This window comes from Cygnus olor, chromosome 4 (assembly GCF_009769625.2).
Source record: "Cygnus olor isolate bCygOlo1 chromosome 4, bCygOlo1.pri.v2, whole genome shotgun sequence".
In the NCBI taxonomy this organism is placed as follows: Eukaryota; Metazoa; Chordata; class Aves; order Anseriformes; family Anatidae; genus Cygnus; species Cygnus olor.
In genome coordinates this window covers 15498816-15511599 of record NC_049172.1, presented here as the reverse complement: position 1 = coordinate 15511599, position 12784 = coordinate 15498816, and the positions used below count along the sequence as shown (strand labels likewise).

Sequence of the window (12784 nt, the reverse complement as noted above, 5' to 3'; positions counted from 1 at the left end):
TGAAACAACTTGTGGGAGTACTCAGGGCTGCTCTAGGCTGCAGCACAGGTGAGAAAGCAAGGAGCATAAAGCTGGCTTACAGCCAATGGTATTTCTTCTTACCATTCTTCCTCCTTCTATTTTCTTTCTCCACCCTGAAGCATGGGAATGTAGTAATTGAATTTTGACCCAGTTTCCAAATTCACTGTAGCATGGCCATTGCAGGGAGAAAAAAAAAAGACTTAAGAATGAGAAACAGCCATTAACCAGTACCAGTGGGGCAGGAATGTCAGCATGCTGTTGGAAGTATGCTCTAACAGGCTTGTAGAACAACTGTTATCCTGCATGTTTTTGTTGAAGAGAAAAAAAAGTATTTGCATTTACATTTTTTGATATTTGATCACTGATACACAAACCTTATGAGACTGATTTCGGGTTGACTTCAGATGAAGCACTCTAAGCATAGGTGCTTGTGTAAAGTGCCTGGATTTTCAAAACTTGGCCAGAGATTTCATGGCAGCCTTTCTTGTGGTTATTTCTGGCACCTCTGGCTGCCAGTTGGAACGCAGGGCCGTAGATATGTGTGGAAGTGGAAAGGCATGGGTGTGAGCCCTTGTGTGGAGTAGAAGCCTTTTAATAGAAGCAGGCTTGATTTAAGATGGGTATTTTTAAATGAGCAAAGATTTGGGGAGCAGATGCAAGTATGAAATCCAAACCAATTTCCTCATTCCGGCTATTAATACAAGAGGGGGAAAAAGGTCCTTTGAAGTGATTTCAAACGGCAATTAATATCCCTTGGAATCTCCCCAACAACTCTGTAAGAAGGCTTGATAGGAGGAGGAAGCCAGAGCTTAACCTCGTGAACTAAGGCAGGAAAGAAGAAAGAAACAGTCAGAAGACTGTCTCGAGGGCTGGGAATACCATTTCCCTTGACTTGTGCTGCATATGTGTCCTCACTGTCTCTGACGCTGTCCTGAATCAGTCGGCTGCCTGGCCCAAGTAACAATGCCTATTCCTTTTGGGGCAGGGAACTGTAAAATCCTCACTGAGGGATGGCAGGAGGCAGCTGAGCACTGATAGGAGAGGTTAATCGTGAATTCCTGATGGTGCTTATTTGGGACCTGCTTTCTGCAAGCTCTGATCCCCTGCCTTCCTTGTTGAACCCTGTGATGGGCTCACAACCTGGTATCATCTCGGCTCTCCCTGCTCTCTATGTGCTTTACCCTGGCTTCGGTTGGGGTGGCCTGTCCTGTCTGTCGGATCGTGTCAGGGAGGGCATCACAGAAACGGGTGCTGCAGGTGGAGAGTTTGTTTCCGTGCCTTGAACTGCAGCAGGATGTTGACCCTTCTAGGAAATTGCCATAAAATGCATTAAATGTTAATGCATTTCAGGGGGGAAAAAAGGTTGAGCTAATGCTGATTCTAATGCTTAGGTGGCACCTGGAATAGTTGCCAAATAGTTGTAGGGAACGTATCATGCTGTCTGCTGCAGCGGAGAAACAGAGGGCCCAGTGCCCTGGGCTGCATTTTCCCACCAAAAGGAAGACTGAAAGTGAAGAAAAGACTGTGCCCTGGAAGGCAACTCTTTGTTGCTCCACTGCAGCCAAGATCTTCCTAAGAAAACGGTCCAGTCTCAGAGGACTGAGGAGGTGCCTTGAAGATGCCCTCTCCTGTGGTGGGAAAGGATGAGAGCTGTGAGATGGGACCGAGATGGTGGGAGGGGAAACACAGGTGAAAAGTTCATGGCTCTGAAAAATGGAGATAGTCCTCTTCTGTTTATACTAATAAAATGAAGTGTGAGATACTCCAAAGGAAATATTTTATTCGGGTGTTTTGTAAGCATAAAATGAAAGCTTGCCCTTTGACAGCACTACTATTTTCTTAAAATGCTCCACCAGAACATGCTGTCCCTTCATATCTGTCAATACTCTGTCATGCCCCGAGTCCCGTAAAGCACACAGAACAGAATGTTGACACAAGACAGTCATCTCCCGTTGCTACATAAATGTTGAGGCGAATCCCAAGTTTATTTGTTTTTAAGGCAGAAGATATTGTTTCTGCATATTTTTACTTCATACAGTGCCTTAATTTCCATTAGTCTTAGGCTGATATGCCTTGAATGTATTTTGGTTAGCAGAAGGTAGTATATGTTGAGGCCAACTGCGTACTTCATCCCTAATTTGTATGTGGCAGCTTGGCCATGTAGGCAGTTCTTGCAGATGGGTGGTTTCTGAGGTGCTTCTCAACAACACGCCACTGTCACGTGCAGGGCACCAGGCAGTCCTTGCCCTTCCTTTCCACTCGGAGAATTGCCTCCTTCCCCCGGAGAGAGGTGGGTTTCGCTCTCGTGTGGTTTCCTCGCTGCAGCCTTCTTCGAGGACTGCTGCTGCAGGTATAAGCAAAGGGTGTTTAAAGAGGTGTTGTGTTCAGCAGTAGGTCGTGTGGGTGGATTGGTCCCCATTGCAGTGTCTCTGAACTCTCACCGGTTTTGCCTTTTGTCAAGCACGCAGCTCTGCCATCATTCCTCTTGGGCCTCGACTTGGGAACAAGTCAGAAGAAAAGGCAGGTTCAACAAGGGAGGCTTCTATATCTAAAGGTGTCTAGCTGTGGGACTCAGGTCTTTGAGTGGAGCGTGCTGCCGTTAGGGGATTTCAGCTCAAGTTGCTTCTTTGTGATGGGTCCCTAGGGTTTGGGGCTATGCGCTCCTGAGCCCCATCTGTACAAACTTGCAGAAGCGGCTGTGGCAGAAGGCTGTGGGGCCAGGGCGAATGTTGAAGGAGCAGCCAGCTCTCTGCGGTACCTCTACCCTTGAAGTCTCGAGGCTTTTGAGCAGTCACCCTGCAGGCAGCATTGCAGCATCTCCCTTTCCTTGTCTTTGCATTTCTTAGTGCATTTTGATATGAGAAGGGCTCCAACAGCTGTGCTGCTCCCTCAGGAAATATTGTGATGAGAGGGGGACAGCTGTTGGTAGTGGTTTCTGCCAGGATTTTTCCATTGCAAAGATAGTTGCTTAGCACCTGCAACTTCTTGCATGAACGCTGCCTGCAACAAAGCAGTAGCAAAGGTGTCTCTGTGGCTGCTGGGGTGCTGCATTTGCTTACAGGAGAGGGAGAGAGCAAACCCTTTGTTAATAACACGATCGCTTCTCTTGAGATTGCATGTAATTCCTGAGCGAATAAGAGCAAAAGCTCTTTCTGCTGGGTTTGATTTTTGCCTTGCTTTGGCTTGAAGAACACAAACTTATACAGTTCTGCTTTTACTCTGCATTTTTTTCCTAGGACACTGTTTTTCAAGCTCTCTTGAAGCGGCAAAAACCTTTGGGAGTTGCATGGGCTGCTGAGAAATTGTTGTTTGCTTTAAAATATTCAGTTTCTATTGAAATTACCAAACAAAACATTTCAAAACCATTATGTCCTTAAAGTTTTATTTATATAACATACATTTCTGGCTAGATTTGACCTGAAAATATTTGCTTTAAGTGTTTTATTTAGCATATGTTTACTTAAGAAAGTAAAGAAGGAGCAAGAGATGTGAAAATCCAAAATAGTGAATGATAATGCTGTTATTTAATTCTTTGGAAAGCAAAGCCAACTTTTATGATGACCCAGATTAGACAATGGGGTCACACTGAAGCCCTTCCCAAAAGAAAAAAAACAATCACCTTTGGTATGTAGCATTATAAATTGTCTGGCATAAAAATGACTTGGAGTTCAGAAATGAAATGACAGAAGGGAAACTATGAGTGAGTTACTGTGAATATTAACTTTATTGTACCACTTGCTCCAACGTAGCCTTCTTCTCAGTACCAGAAGAGGGCACCCAAGGGAAAAAGAGGCAATACTTTAAGAGCTAAGCAATGGAAACCCTTTTGTTCACTGGGAATCACAAGTGTGCCTTATTACATTAGGAGAAATGTTAAAAAGCTGAACTGAGAAGGTGATGAGGTAACATTTAGATGAATGTCTGTTGTTTAAAGCAACTAAGTAAGGAAAAATGGTGTTCTAAGAACATTAACCCAAACAGTTCTGGAAATCAAATAATAGTTAATTGTCTGGAGGTAGGTAATACTGAGAAGGATACTCAGGTGTATGTATATAGCTGTGGAGAAGTGGAGAATCTCAGAATTTACCAGTACAGTACCTGTGGAAGTGATGCTGCCGTTAGAACAAGAGGAAGCCACCCATGCCCTGAGTCTGGTTGTGGAGATAAGCGTTTCTATCCAAGGCATTTCCTATAAATATTCAGTCTGTGGCTTATTCTGCCAAACAATTGTTGTTCTGTTTCAGAAGATTCACCCATATACAAAGTCTTCCAGTTCTGGCAGCGTAGCTCTGGGTGGGTTTGCCTTGTGAGGAGGGAGCATTCCCCAGGAAGTGGGATTTCACAAGGAAGTTGCATTTTCCTGTGGCACGCTGCATTTCACATTTCCTCCTGCTGCCATTTGGCATCTCCAAACCTCGGGGGGTGGCGGGGGTGGCTGCAGAATATTTTGTCTTGATGGAGGCTCAGATGTAGGGCACATTTTGGAGAAGACCGTAATAGCTGGAAAGCTGTTAGGTTTGAATCCCTTAGCTGAGCCTAGAGCTACCCTGCGTGTGTCTTGTCAGTAACTGCATCAGAAGGAAAGTTTTGTTTCAGAGGCAGCTTACCATGTCCCACCTTTCAGGCCTTGGCACCGTTATGTATCCAGCCGGGATTTTTTTCCTGTCCGGAAAAAGGTGTGGCCTTGGATTAGAAGGGGATAGTAGTGAGCTGGCATTCCAGTTACTCTTTCCTACAGGATACTCTGTGCTCAAGACCAGATGCTATCAGTGTAGGAGAAGCAAGGGTTTGGTTTGAGAGGAGCAGGCAGAGTTTGTTTTACTGACATCCGCTGGTCCCTAACGCTGCCTGTCACCATCTGCTCGCTGGAGGGGATCTTCAGCCAGGGGACAAGGAAGCTGGTTAAGGGGGCTGCTGTTTTTTGGCAGCTTTGTGCTAGGCATGGTGGGCTTGGCCTGACACTGAGAGTGGGTAGAATGTCTCCATATTCTTCCAGTCAATGCTAAAATATGAGAAGTCTTCCTAAGCAGGTGCACAGTGAGAAGGATTTTGCTCAAGTTTGTGGTTAACACTTTGTAAGGAGTTGGTGCTCAGAGGGATCGGTCTGGACCATGGTGCAGGTGCTGTACAAGTGGACTGAGGGCATGCTGGCCCCCGCCTCGTAGCTTTCGTGCTTTTGGCCCAGGATGCCATGAGCTGAGGAATGAGGAAGAGAAAAACTGATCAAAGTGACAGCTATAAATCCTCCTGACATAAATACTGTCCCTCTCATCGGCCCTTTTCCATTGCACAGCACCAACTGCTTCCAGTTCTGTTCCTTATTATCCGTGCAGATGCAGTTTGCCTTGTGCTCAAGGGGGCTGCCTCTACCCTCATGATTCTCACATTTCAGGATGGGGAGAAAAACCTGTGTCCCTCCTGAGCTGCTGGCTGCACGTCCTGGCTCCACAGCAGAGGAGAGACAACATGTCAAAGCACTTCACTAGGCTGGGCTGCCCTATTCCTTTTTAGCCCCTCTCCTGTTTCCCTCATTCTAGAGGGGGGGAGTATGTGTTGTTTCACTATCCCAACACTTGTAGGTGGCGGAAGCATGTGTTTCAGCATCCTATGCCCCGGTGGTTTCTGTGGGTGTAGAAACAACCGCACTTTTACTGTAACAAAGCCCTGCGTTTTTGGCTCTCCGACCAAAAGCTGCCTTGGCTTTGCGCCCTCCAGCAGCGAGCACCCGAGAGCGGCCAGGGCGCTTGGGGAAACCCACAGAAAGCTGCTCTCGCTCGCAGGGAAAGGCAAAAACGGCACGGAAAGACGGGGGTCGGGGCTGGGGCTTCGTCCCGGGGGCAGCTTTCCAGCAGAGGGCCCCAGCGCAGCGCCGCCGGGCCGGCAGCCTCGCAGCCCCTCGGCTTGGGGAGCCTCTCCAAAGGTGCGGCATCACGTACGGCTGTCGTAGCGGCAGGATCGCTCACTCCTCTCAAGCAGACACGATGTATTATTAATTATAATCGCATCAAGTACCCGTAGCAAAACTGTAAGTCTTTGGCTTTCAATTCTGTTTTGCTTCAGCTGGATGTTTTCCATCACCTCTTGTTTCTGCCTCCTTCGAAAGACAAAAGTGTGACCCTGTGCAGGGGAAGTCAGCAGGAATGTGAAGATTTGCTGCTTTGGCCCCGTCTGCGGTTGCACGGTGAGTGGGCAGAAGCTCAGTCAGGATGCTGAATTAGGACTAATGGAGATGGAAAAGTCAGCTCCGCATTGAACGGTGTTTTCATGGCTAACTGAGGCAGGACTATCAGAAAATGCAGAACCTGCTAATCAGGTTTCAAAAGCCAACAGGTTTACTTGCATTATACCTTTACCAACCAGTTATCAGCAATTCTTGCTGAGATGTGACCTATCTAGAGTTCCTGGGAAGTGGTTTGGTGACTTAACACCAAACTTGAAGCCACTTTGGTGACTTGAAGTGGGGAATACAAATATTGGAGCTACAGAATTGTTTTTCATGCTCGCCCTTAGAAATTGACGCTATTGGACTAATTCAGCTCTAATACTGAGCTCATTGTGTAATGGAGGAACTCATTCTGCAGAGTTCAACAGCTAGAGCAAGCTGCATACCTCTATCTTTTTTTAAAAAAACAAAACAAAAAAACCCAACCCCAACATCCTTAGGAGTAGCCATGACCACGAGATGAGTCCTGACGACATGCCTGACTGCTATTGCTCATATAAAGAGGATTGCCTGCATGCACAAGTGTTTTCAGGGTTGAGCCTGCTGTTGTCAATGATGACTTAGCAATGACCATTTGTCAACAAAGTAAAGACACAAAAAGCCTCATAGGCAAGTGTAGCTGTAGTGTCTCTGCACCTAGTTCTTTCTATTGAAATGGTTTTATCCTGTGAAACTCTTTGATTTGCTCAGAATTACTCCTGACTTAATCCAGTGCAAATATTTTTTCATGCAGTAGTCTCCACAAAACCCTGGAAATACAGGAGCTGCCAGTTTCCATCTAGTTCAGCATTGTCTCTGACATGCTGTGGTCAGCACAAGCGGCTTCCTAGAAATCTACCAGAAATTCTGCAAGATATATTTATGGAATAACCTGCTCACAGGCAAAGGTTTTTTTCTTTCCAATTGCGCTGAGCATGTGCGTTTATGTATTTTCTGCTTTTTACTATTGTAACTTTGGCCATTCTCATTATATATACAAATATACAATATATACATAATGTCAAATGCTGTCATTGATGTGCATTTTTCTAACATTCTCAGAAAAACTGTATGCTGGACAAGAAGGCAGAGGCATAACTTGTGTATATCAGTGGGCATTTAGCTGAATGTGGCAGCCTGTCCTGTGCGATTGTTTATGCAAGCTGTATCGCCTTTGTCGTGAGTTGGAGGCTTGGTTTAGTGATGGCTAGGCTTCAGAAGGCCATTGGGCACACCTTGGCTTTGCTACATCTTTGTGTTCAGGGCTTAAGCCAGTGGACTGAGAAGGTGTGTTTAAACAGCCAGCTGGAGACTTCACAGATCCAACTGCTTCTTCAGTGCCCGTTTTGTGAATGGGAAGTTGGCAGGCTTTAATCCGGAGCGACGAGCACATCTGAGTTTATTAAATCAAACAAACAAACAAAAAACCACACTGGAAACAACTGGATGATTTGCAAAAATCTGCATACACACTGTCATATGAGCTGGGTCCAGCTAGTGGCTTTTGAGTTTGCCCATCGCACTGATGGCTGGGACTATTAGGTCATTTTACTTGGGCGTTTCTGTGTATGTAGAGTGCGCTCATTTTCAAACTTGGCTGAGCTAGCTGCCTTGGCTCTTGATGTAAGGACTCCTGGAAATGTTTTTGGTAGGGTTTTAGATCATTATGTGTAGTGATGGTGTATTTAAAAGACCGGCTGAAAATCATGCATCGTAGCGCCAAAACACTTTTTTTTAGCCAGAAAAATAAATGCGTAGGTTTAAAATGACAGTATTTGAAGGTATAACGAATCATGAGGAAATGGAATTGCAATGGGAGTTATTGAGATTTGTTACTGAAATAGTGAGCTGAGAGCCAGCTGCCCAAGGCAAGCACCAAGAGCTGCTTTACCGAGGGAGCTCAACACTGCGTGTGGGGGAAGAATTTGCTAAGTAGAAAGAAACAACACCGATCTTCTGCAGTAGCTAACATCTTTTCTTTGGGACCTTTCCCTTTCAGTTGTAGGTATAAGTGAAGTTGTAAGTGTGCAAACTGACGGGAATATCACTAAAAGTTAAACCATGGAGCGAGTAAACCTTGGCGCTGAGCTGCTGGCACGGGGCAGGATGTAATGTGGTGTGGGTTGGAGCTTGGCTCTGTAAAGCTTCTCAATGCAGTTAGTGCCTTTCTTTTGTTAACACAGGGCTGTCACTAGCTGGAATGAAACATCGCTCAGAAAGACTTGGATATCACAGACAGCTGAAAGCCTTTGCTATGCTGTCAGCGACCCACTGGAAACCCACTGCTGGCTTAGAAACAGCTACTTAAAGGCCATGAGTTCTTAAAGTGGAGTTGTGCTCTCCAGACCTACGGGAGTCCCCTTTTCTGTCCGTGTCCCTTGCTGTTCTGCCGCGAGCCTCGGCGCTTGGAACTATCTCGGGGCTCTCTCACCTGCCCCCGAAGCTTTGGGGTACAGCGATGAGCGCAGACTTGCTGCAAGCCGCTCTTGCTCGCAAACCGCTAATTGCGCCGCGCCCGGCTGCGAGGGGGCCGCGGGCAGCCCCCGGCACCTGCCCGGGGCCGGGAACGGGAACCGGGGCTGGTGCTGGGGGCCGGCCCAGCCTTCCCCGGCCGGGCAGCAGGCGGAGAAGGCTCGGCCGGCCCCCGGCCCCATCCCCGGCCCCGCAGACTCCTCCTCCGGGCTCCCCGCCCCGGGGCCCCGTGACGCCGCGCCGCTGCCCGAGCGGCCGGGGAGGGAGCGGGGGCTGGGATGGGACGGGATGGGAGCGGGCGAGGGGACGGCCGAGCCCGCGGGCGCCTTTAAAAGCGGCTCTGGCCGGCCACCGCCACCACAGCCGCTTCTGCCGGCGGCGGCTCCGTTCCCCCTGCCCTCCCGCTAGCAGCCCCCCGCCCGGCCGCTGCGCGGCAGGCGGCTGTGCGCGCCCCCGGGCGCACGGGTGCGGGTGGCCATGCCCCGCAGCGCCTGCTGAAGCCTCCCCGCCGTCGCTTTCTGCTCGCAGCTTGCCTCTCTCCGCTCCGCCGCCGCCCTGCGGCCCCCGCCCGCCGCCAAGCTGGAGGAACGCCGCAAGCCCGAGCCCCGCAGGTGAGGCCCCAGCATCCGCTCTCCTGCCCCCAGCCGGGCTGGGCTCGCACCCACCCGCAGCCCCCCGGCGCTCGGAGCGATGCAGAGGAGCGCTTCCCCCTCGCCCTGCTTCCTACAGGTCCCTAACACACCCAGCTCGCCGTGCCGGTGGGTTAGACACAGCGCTTTTTTTCTGCTTTCAATTTATCTGCGCTTTAAGAAGTTGTCAGCAGCGCCCGCTCCGAGGAAATGGTGTTTCCTCGCAAGTTTTCAGTGCTCTAGCTGGAGGCTGGCCGTACGGCGGTATTTTCCCTGCCCTAAACCGGCGGAGGAGAGCTCCTCACTTCTTGTCTTCCCTTTTGTGAGCTTCCTGCTGCGAGCGGCACTCGAGGTGCTCCACTCGAGAGCGAACATGGAAATGGGAATTTAATCATCCTTTCGCTTACACATACCTTTGTCGGGTTTTTACACCAACGTTAATTATTAATGCCTTTCCCCTCTGGTAGGAGCGCATCCTTTGAGTACTTGCTTCCAAAAGAAGCTGGCATACTTACACCGGCTTCCTGGGGTGCCCAGTTCTGGGGGACAGAGGAGGCAGCCGGGGTCCCGCAGGTGCTTTTGGGCCCCCAAAGTCGTAGGGCTCAGGGAGCCCCAGGCACGACTCGCCGTGCAGCCATCCGTATGTGCAGGAGGGGCTCCATTTATTCCTTCTGCAGAAGTGCTCCTGGAAGGAAAGTTAGGCGCATGGAGGTAACGAGGCTGGGCCCTAAGGCAAACAGTAACAGCTCCCTCGGAAAACTCTTCCACTAGTGGAGATAGTTACACTCTTTTGTTTCACAGAGACACAGTTTACTTTGCATCTAAAATGGCATTGTACTTGTAGGCTGCTAGCTGCTTGGTGGCTTTGCTGTTCTGGATATTCCTGAAATGTACAAATTCATTATTAAAAAAAAAAAAAAAAGGCTAGCTGCATTTAACAAAATGCAAGAATTGCATATTGTATGCAGGAATAGAATTTGCTACTTGCTAATTGCTGATGTGATGGTCTGCAGGAATATGCCTGGTTCTTACTTTGGCTGGTGTTCAAAAGGAAATTATTTGTGCATTAAGAGTGAGGTACAGACACCTCCCCCCTCCAGCAACAACAAGAAACCCTGAAGGCTCCCAAACCCCAGCAACTATTTCATGGTAGAATTAGTTTTGTCGTAATAATTTCCAGTCATATGCTGAATGTTTAAATGGGGTTGTTTGCATCGCCGTGTGCGCTTGTCTGCGTGCTTGCTTGCGTGAACTAACCAATTTGTATTGGTCTCTGTTCATCCTTCTGTCGCCCGTGATCCCGTGCTGGAGCAAGTGCTGAAACAGTTTTCCTAGTGACTTCTATCATGCCAGAAGATCGTAGGGTCTAGTTTTGCAAGGCTTTATTTCAGCTACTGACTTCAGTTCTCAGTAAACTAAACAGGATGGCACTTCGCCTGCCTGTGAGCCTCAGTATCATCTGAGGGGCGAATGTTAGTGCAATCTGCAGTGATGCTTTTTATGTGCTCCCCCCGTTCAGGTGCAAATGAGAACTAAAATTACTCTTACATTTCTAAAGAAATATGATGGGAGGCATTTGCTTGTTAAATTTCCTTCACTCCTGGAAGATGGGAATTTCACATTTGTAAAAGCAGTGCCTGGACTTCAGGGAGGAGGCTATGCTAAGCTGCGTTTCCAAGCTTTCTATGAGCTGACAACTGTAGAGGAATTACTGATTGCTTAGAAGGAGTTGACAGCTTTGTGCCTTGCTGTTGTCCAGAGGTGAAAGTGGGGTGAGAAGGAAGTTTTGGCTTTTTTTCTTTTTCATTTTTTTTCCTTTTTTTCTTTTTCAGTGGGAGGAGAGGAAGGATGAACTTTTCATTTGTGTGCACAGGGCATTCCTAGCAAGTTAACACCTTGTGCACATATCCATTCAGCTCCTAGCAAGGTCCAGCAGTGTTTCCTGCAGCTGATAATCGTGAAGACTTTTTCCTTTAACCTTCCATGTTATGGTTTTTAAATCTTGAGATGGGTGTGCAGTCAGAAAAATCCCTCATATACTTGTGTTGCATTGTGATAATTCGTTCATAGGAGGGTTTTAAAAGGAATTCAGTAAGGGAACTTTCAATGTGCTTTTGCAATCCTACTGTCTGAGTAGGGCAAATGCTTCAGTTACTGATGTATTATGCTGATAAGAAAAGGTTGAATTTGTACACAAAGTGCACTTCAAAGGACATCATCCCCGTGAGAAGGGAAAATCTGTAACTCCTTTTCTCAGATCTACCTACTTATCAGAGAGGGCGCCTTACTCACGTATAGACGTGTTCTTTCAGCAGTGGTGGAGAAGCAGTTTGTGTTTCCGTCTGAAGGATTTTTAACTATACTGCCACCTTGAAGACCTGCAATAAATAACAAGCTGGAAGTTGCTTTGGGCAGGGTTGTGAATGAAAATTACCATGTGTGAGCATCAAGAGGAAAACCTACGTTTCTTTTTCTGCCAATAAGTTTGCTAGCCTGTATTTTCAGGTAGCACTTGTTGGAGTCAGAGATTTTGTCCTGCAAAAGACAGGCAATTGTGAAAGTGAGATGTTTACTTGATAGAGGAAGGATTTCCTGGGTGAAAGCAAGGTGGATCTGTGACAATGCTTATTCGTGTGGGTACAGAAAGTGATGCTCCTCCTGCGTGCCTATGTGCCAGTCTGGTAGAGTGGATTTGGTAGTCTTTTGCCAGTTATTACACAGTTATAAGGAGCATGCGTCCCTGTCAAGAAAGCAATTAAAGTTCTGGTTAGTGCCTGAGTTCCTTCTTCCAGGCTGGGAATACCAGAGGACTTCAGACTGGGTTTAGAGATGCCTTGCTGAAAACAATATTTGCAGCGTTCTAACTCTGGTGCCGTGGCATTGGGCCATGACTTCTGTCGCACTGGTAAAAATGACTTCATTGCCTCAGCGAGATAGCATCCATGTCACTCTTCAGCGACCTGCTTTACATGTATTTTCTTTGTGCGTTAGGTTTAGAATTTGGAGCCTTGCTTTGAGGGAATTAAAAGAGTTCTGATAACTGCTATCAGGTTTTCTCGTTCCAAGTCAATTAGCTGCTTCCAGCTTCAAATCCATTTAGAAGGCTCCAAAGGAGTGCTCTTTGAGAATCCGGTAATAGCAGTTTCCAGTTAATATTGATAAAGGAGTGTGTCTCTGTGGGTAGCCTGATGTTATTGTGCTAGTCTGATGAAAAGGAAAGCTTTTCTTTTGAGCTGCTTGTAAACAACTCGAATGGGAAGGTAGAGGTATTTCTCTTTAAGTATCTTTAACTGTATGGCTTGAAATGAAAATACAGCAATAATATTATTATCAGGGTTCTGGCGAAGTCCTGCTACCATTCAAAGCAGTGCTTCCGCCCTGCCCTTGAACTTTGAGTTGCTGCAGCATCTCATTTCTACTGACTTTGCTCAGGGTTGTATGTTGTTTGTGGCAGGAATGG

The 12784-nt window shown here is 47.5% G+C and overlaps 1 protein-coding gene across 5 annotated transcripts in view; it reads left to right on the top strand.

Moving 5' to 3' along the window:
- The window catches only part of SLC4A4 (solute carrier family 4 member 4), a 228399-nt gene that overhangs the window by 21512 nt on the left and 194103 nt on the right, over positions 1–12784 (top strand). The window contains exon 1 of one of the 5 annotated variants that reach the window (XM_040556786.1): positions 8935–9306. The exons of 2 other annotated variants lie outside the window; for them this stretch is intronic. Coding sequence is in view for 1 of the 3 variants with exons in the window: in XM_040556787.1 (XP_040412721.1) it covers positions 9386–9453 (68 nt within the window). In the remaining 2 variants the exon portion in view is untranslated. Of the gene's footprint in view, positions 1–8934; positions 9454–12784 lie in introns of those variants that run through there. 2 more of the 5 variants (XM_040556787.1, XM_040556784.1) reach the window with 2 other exon arrangements.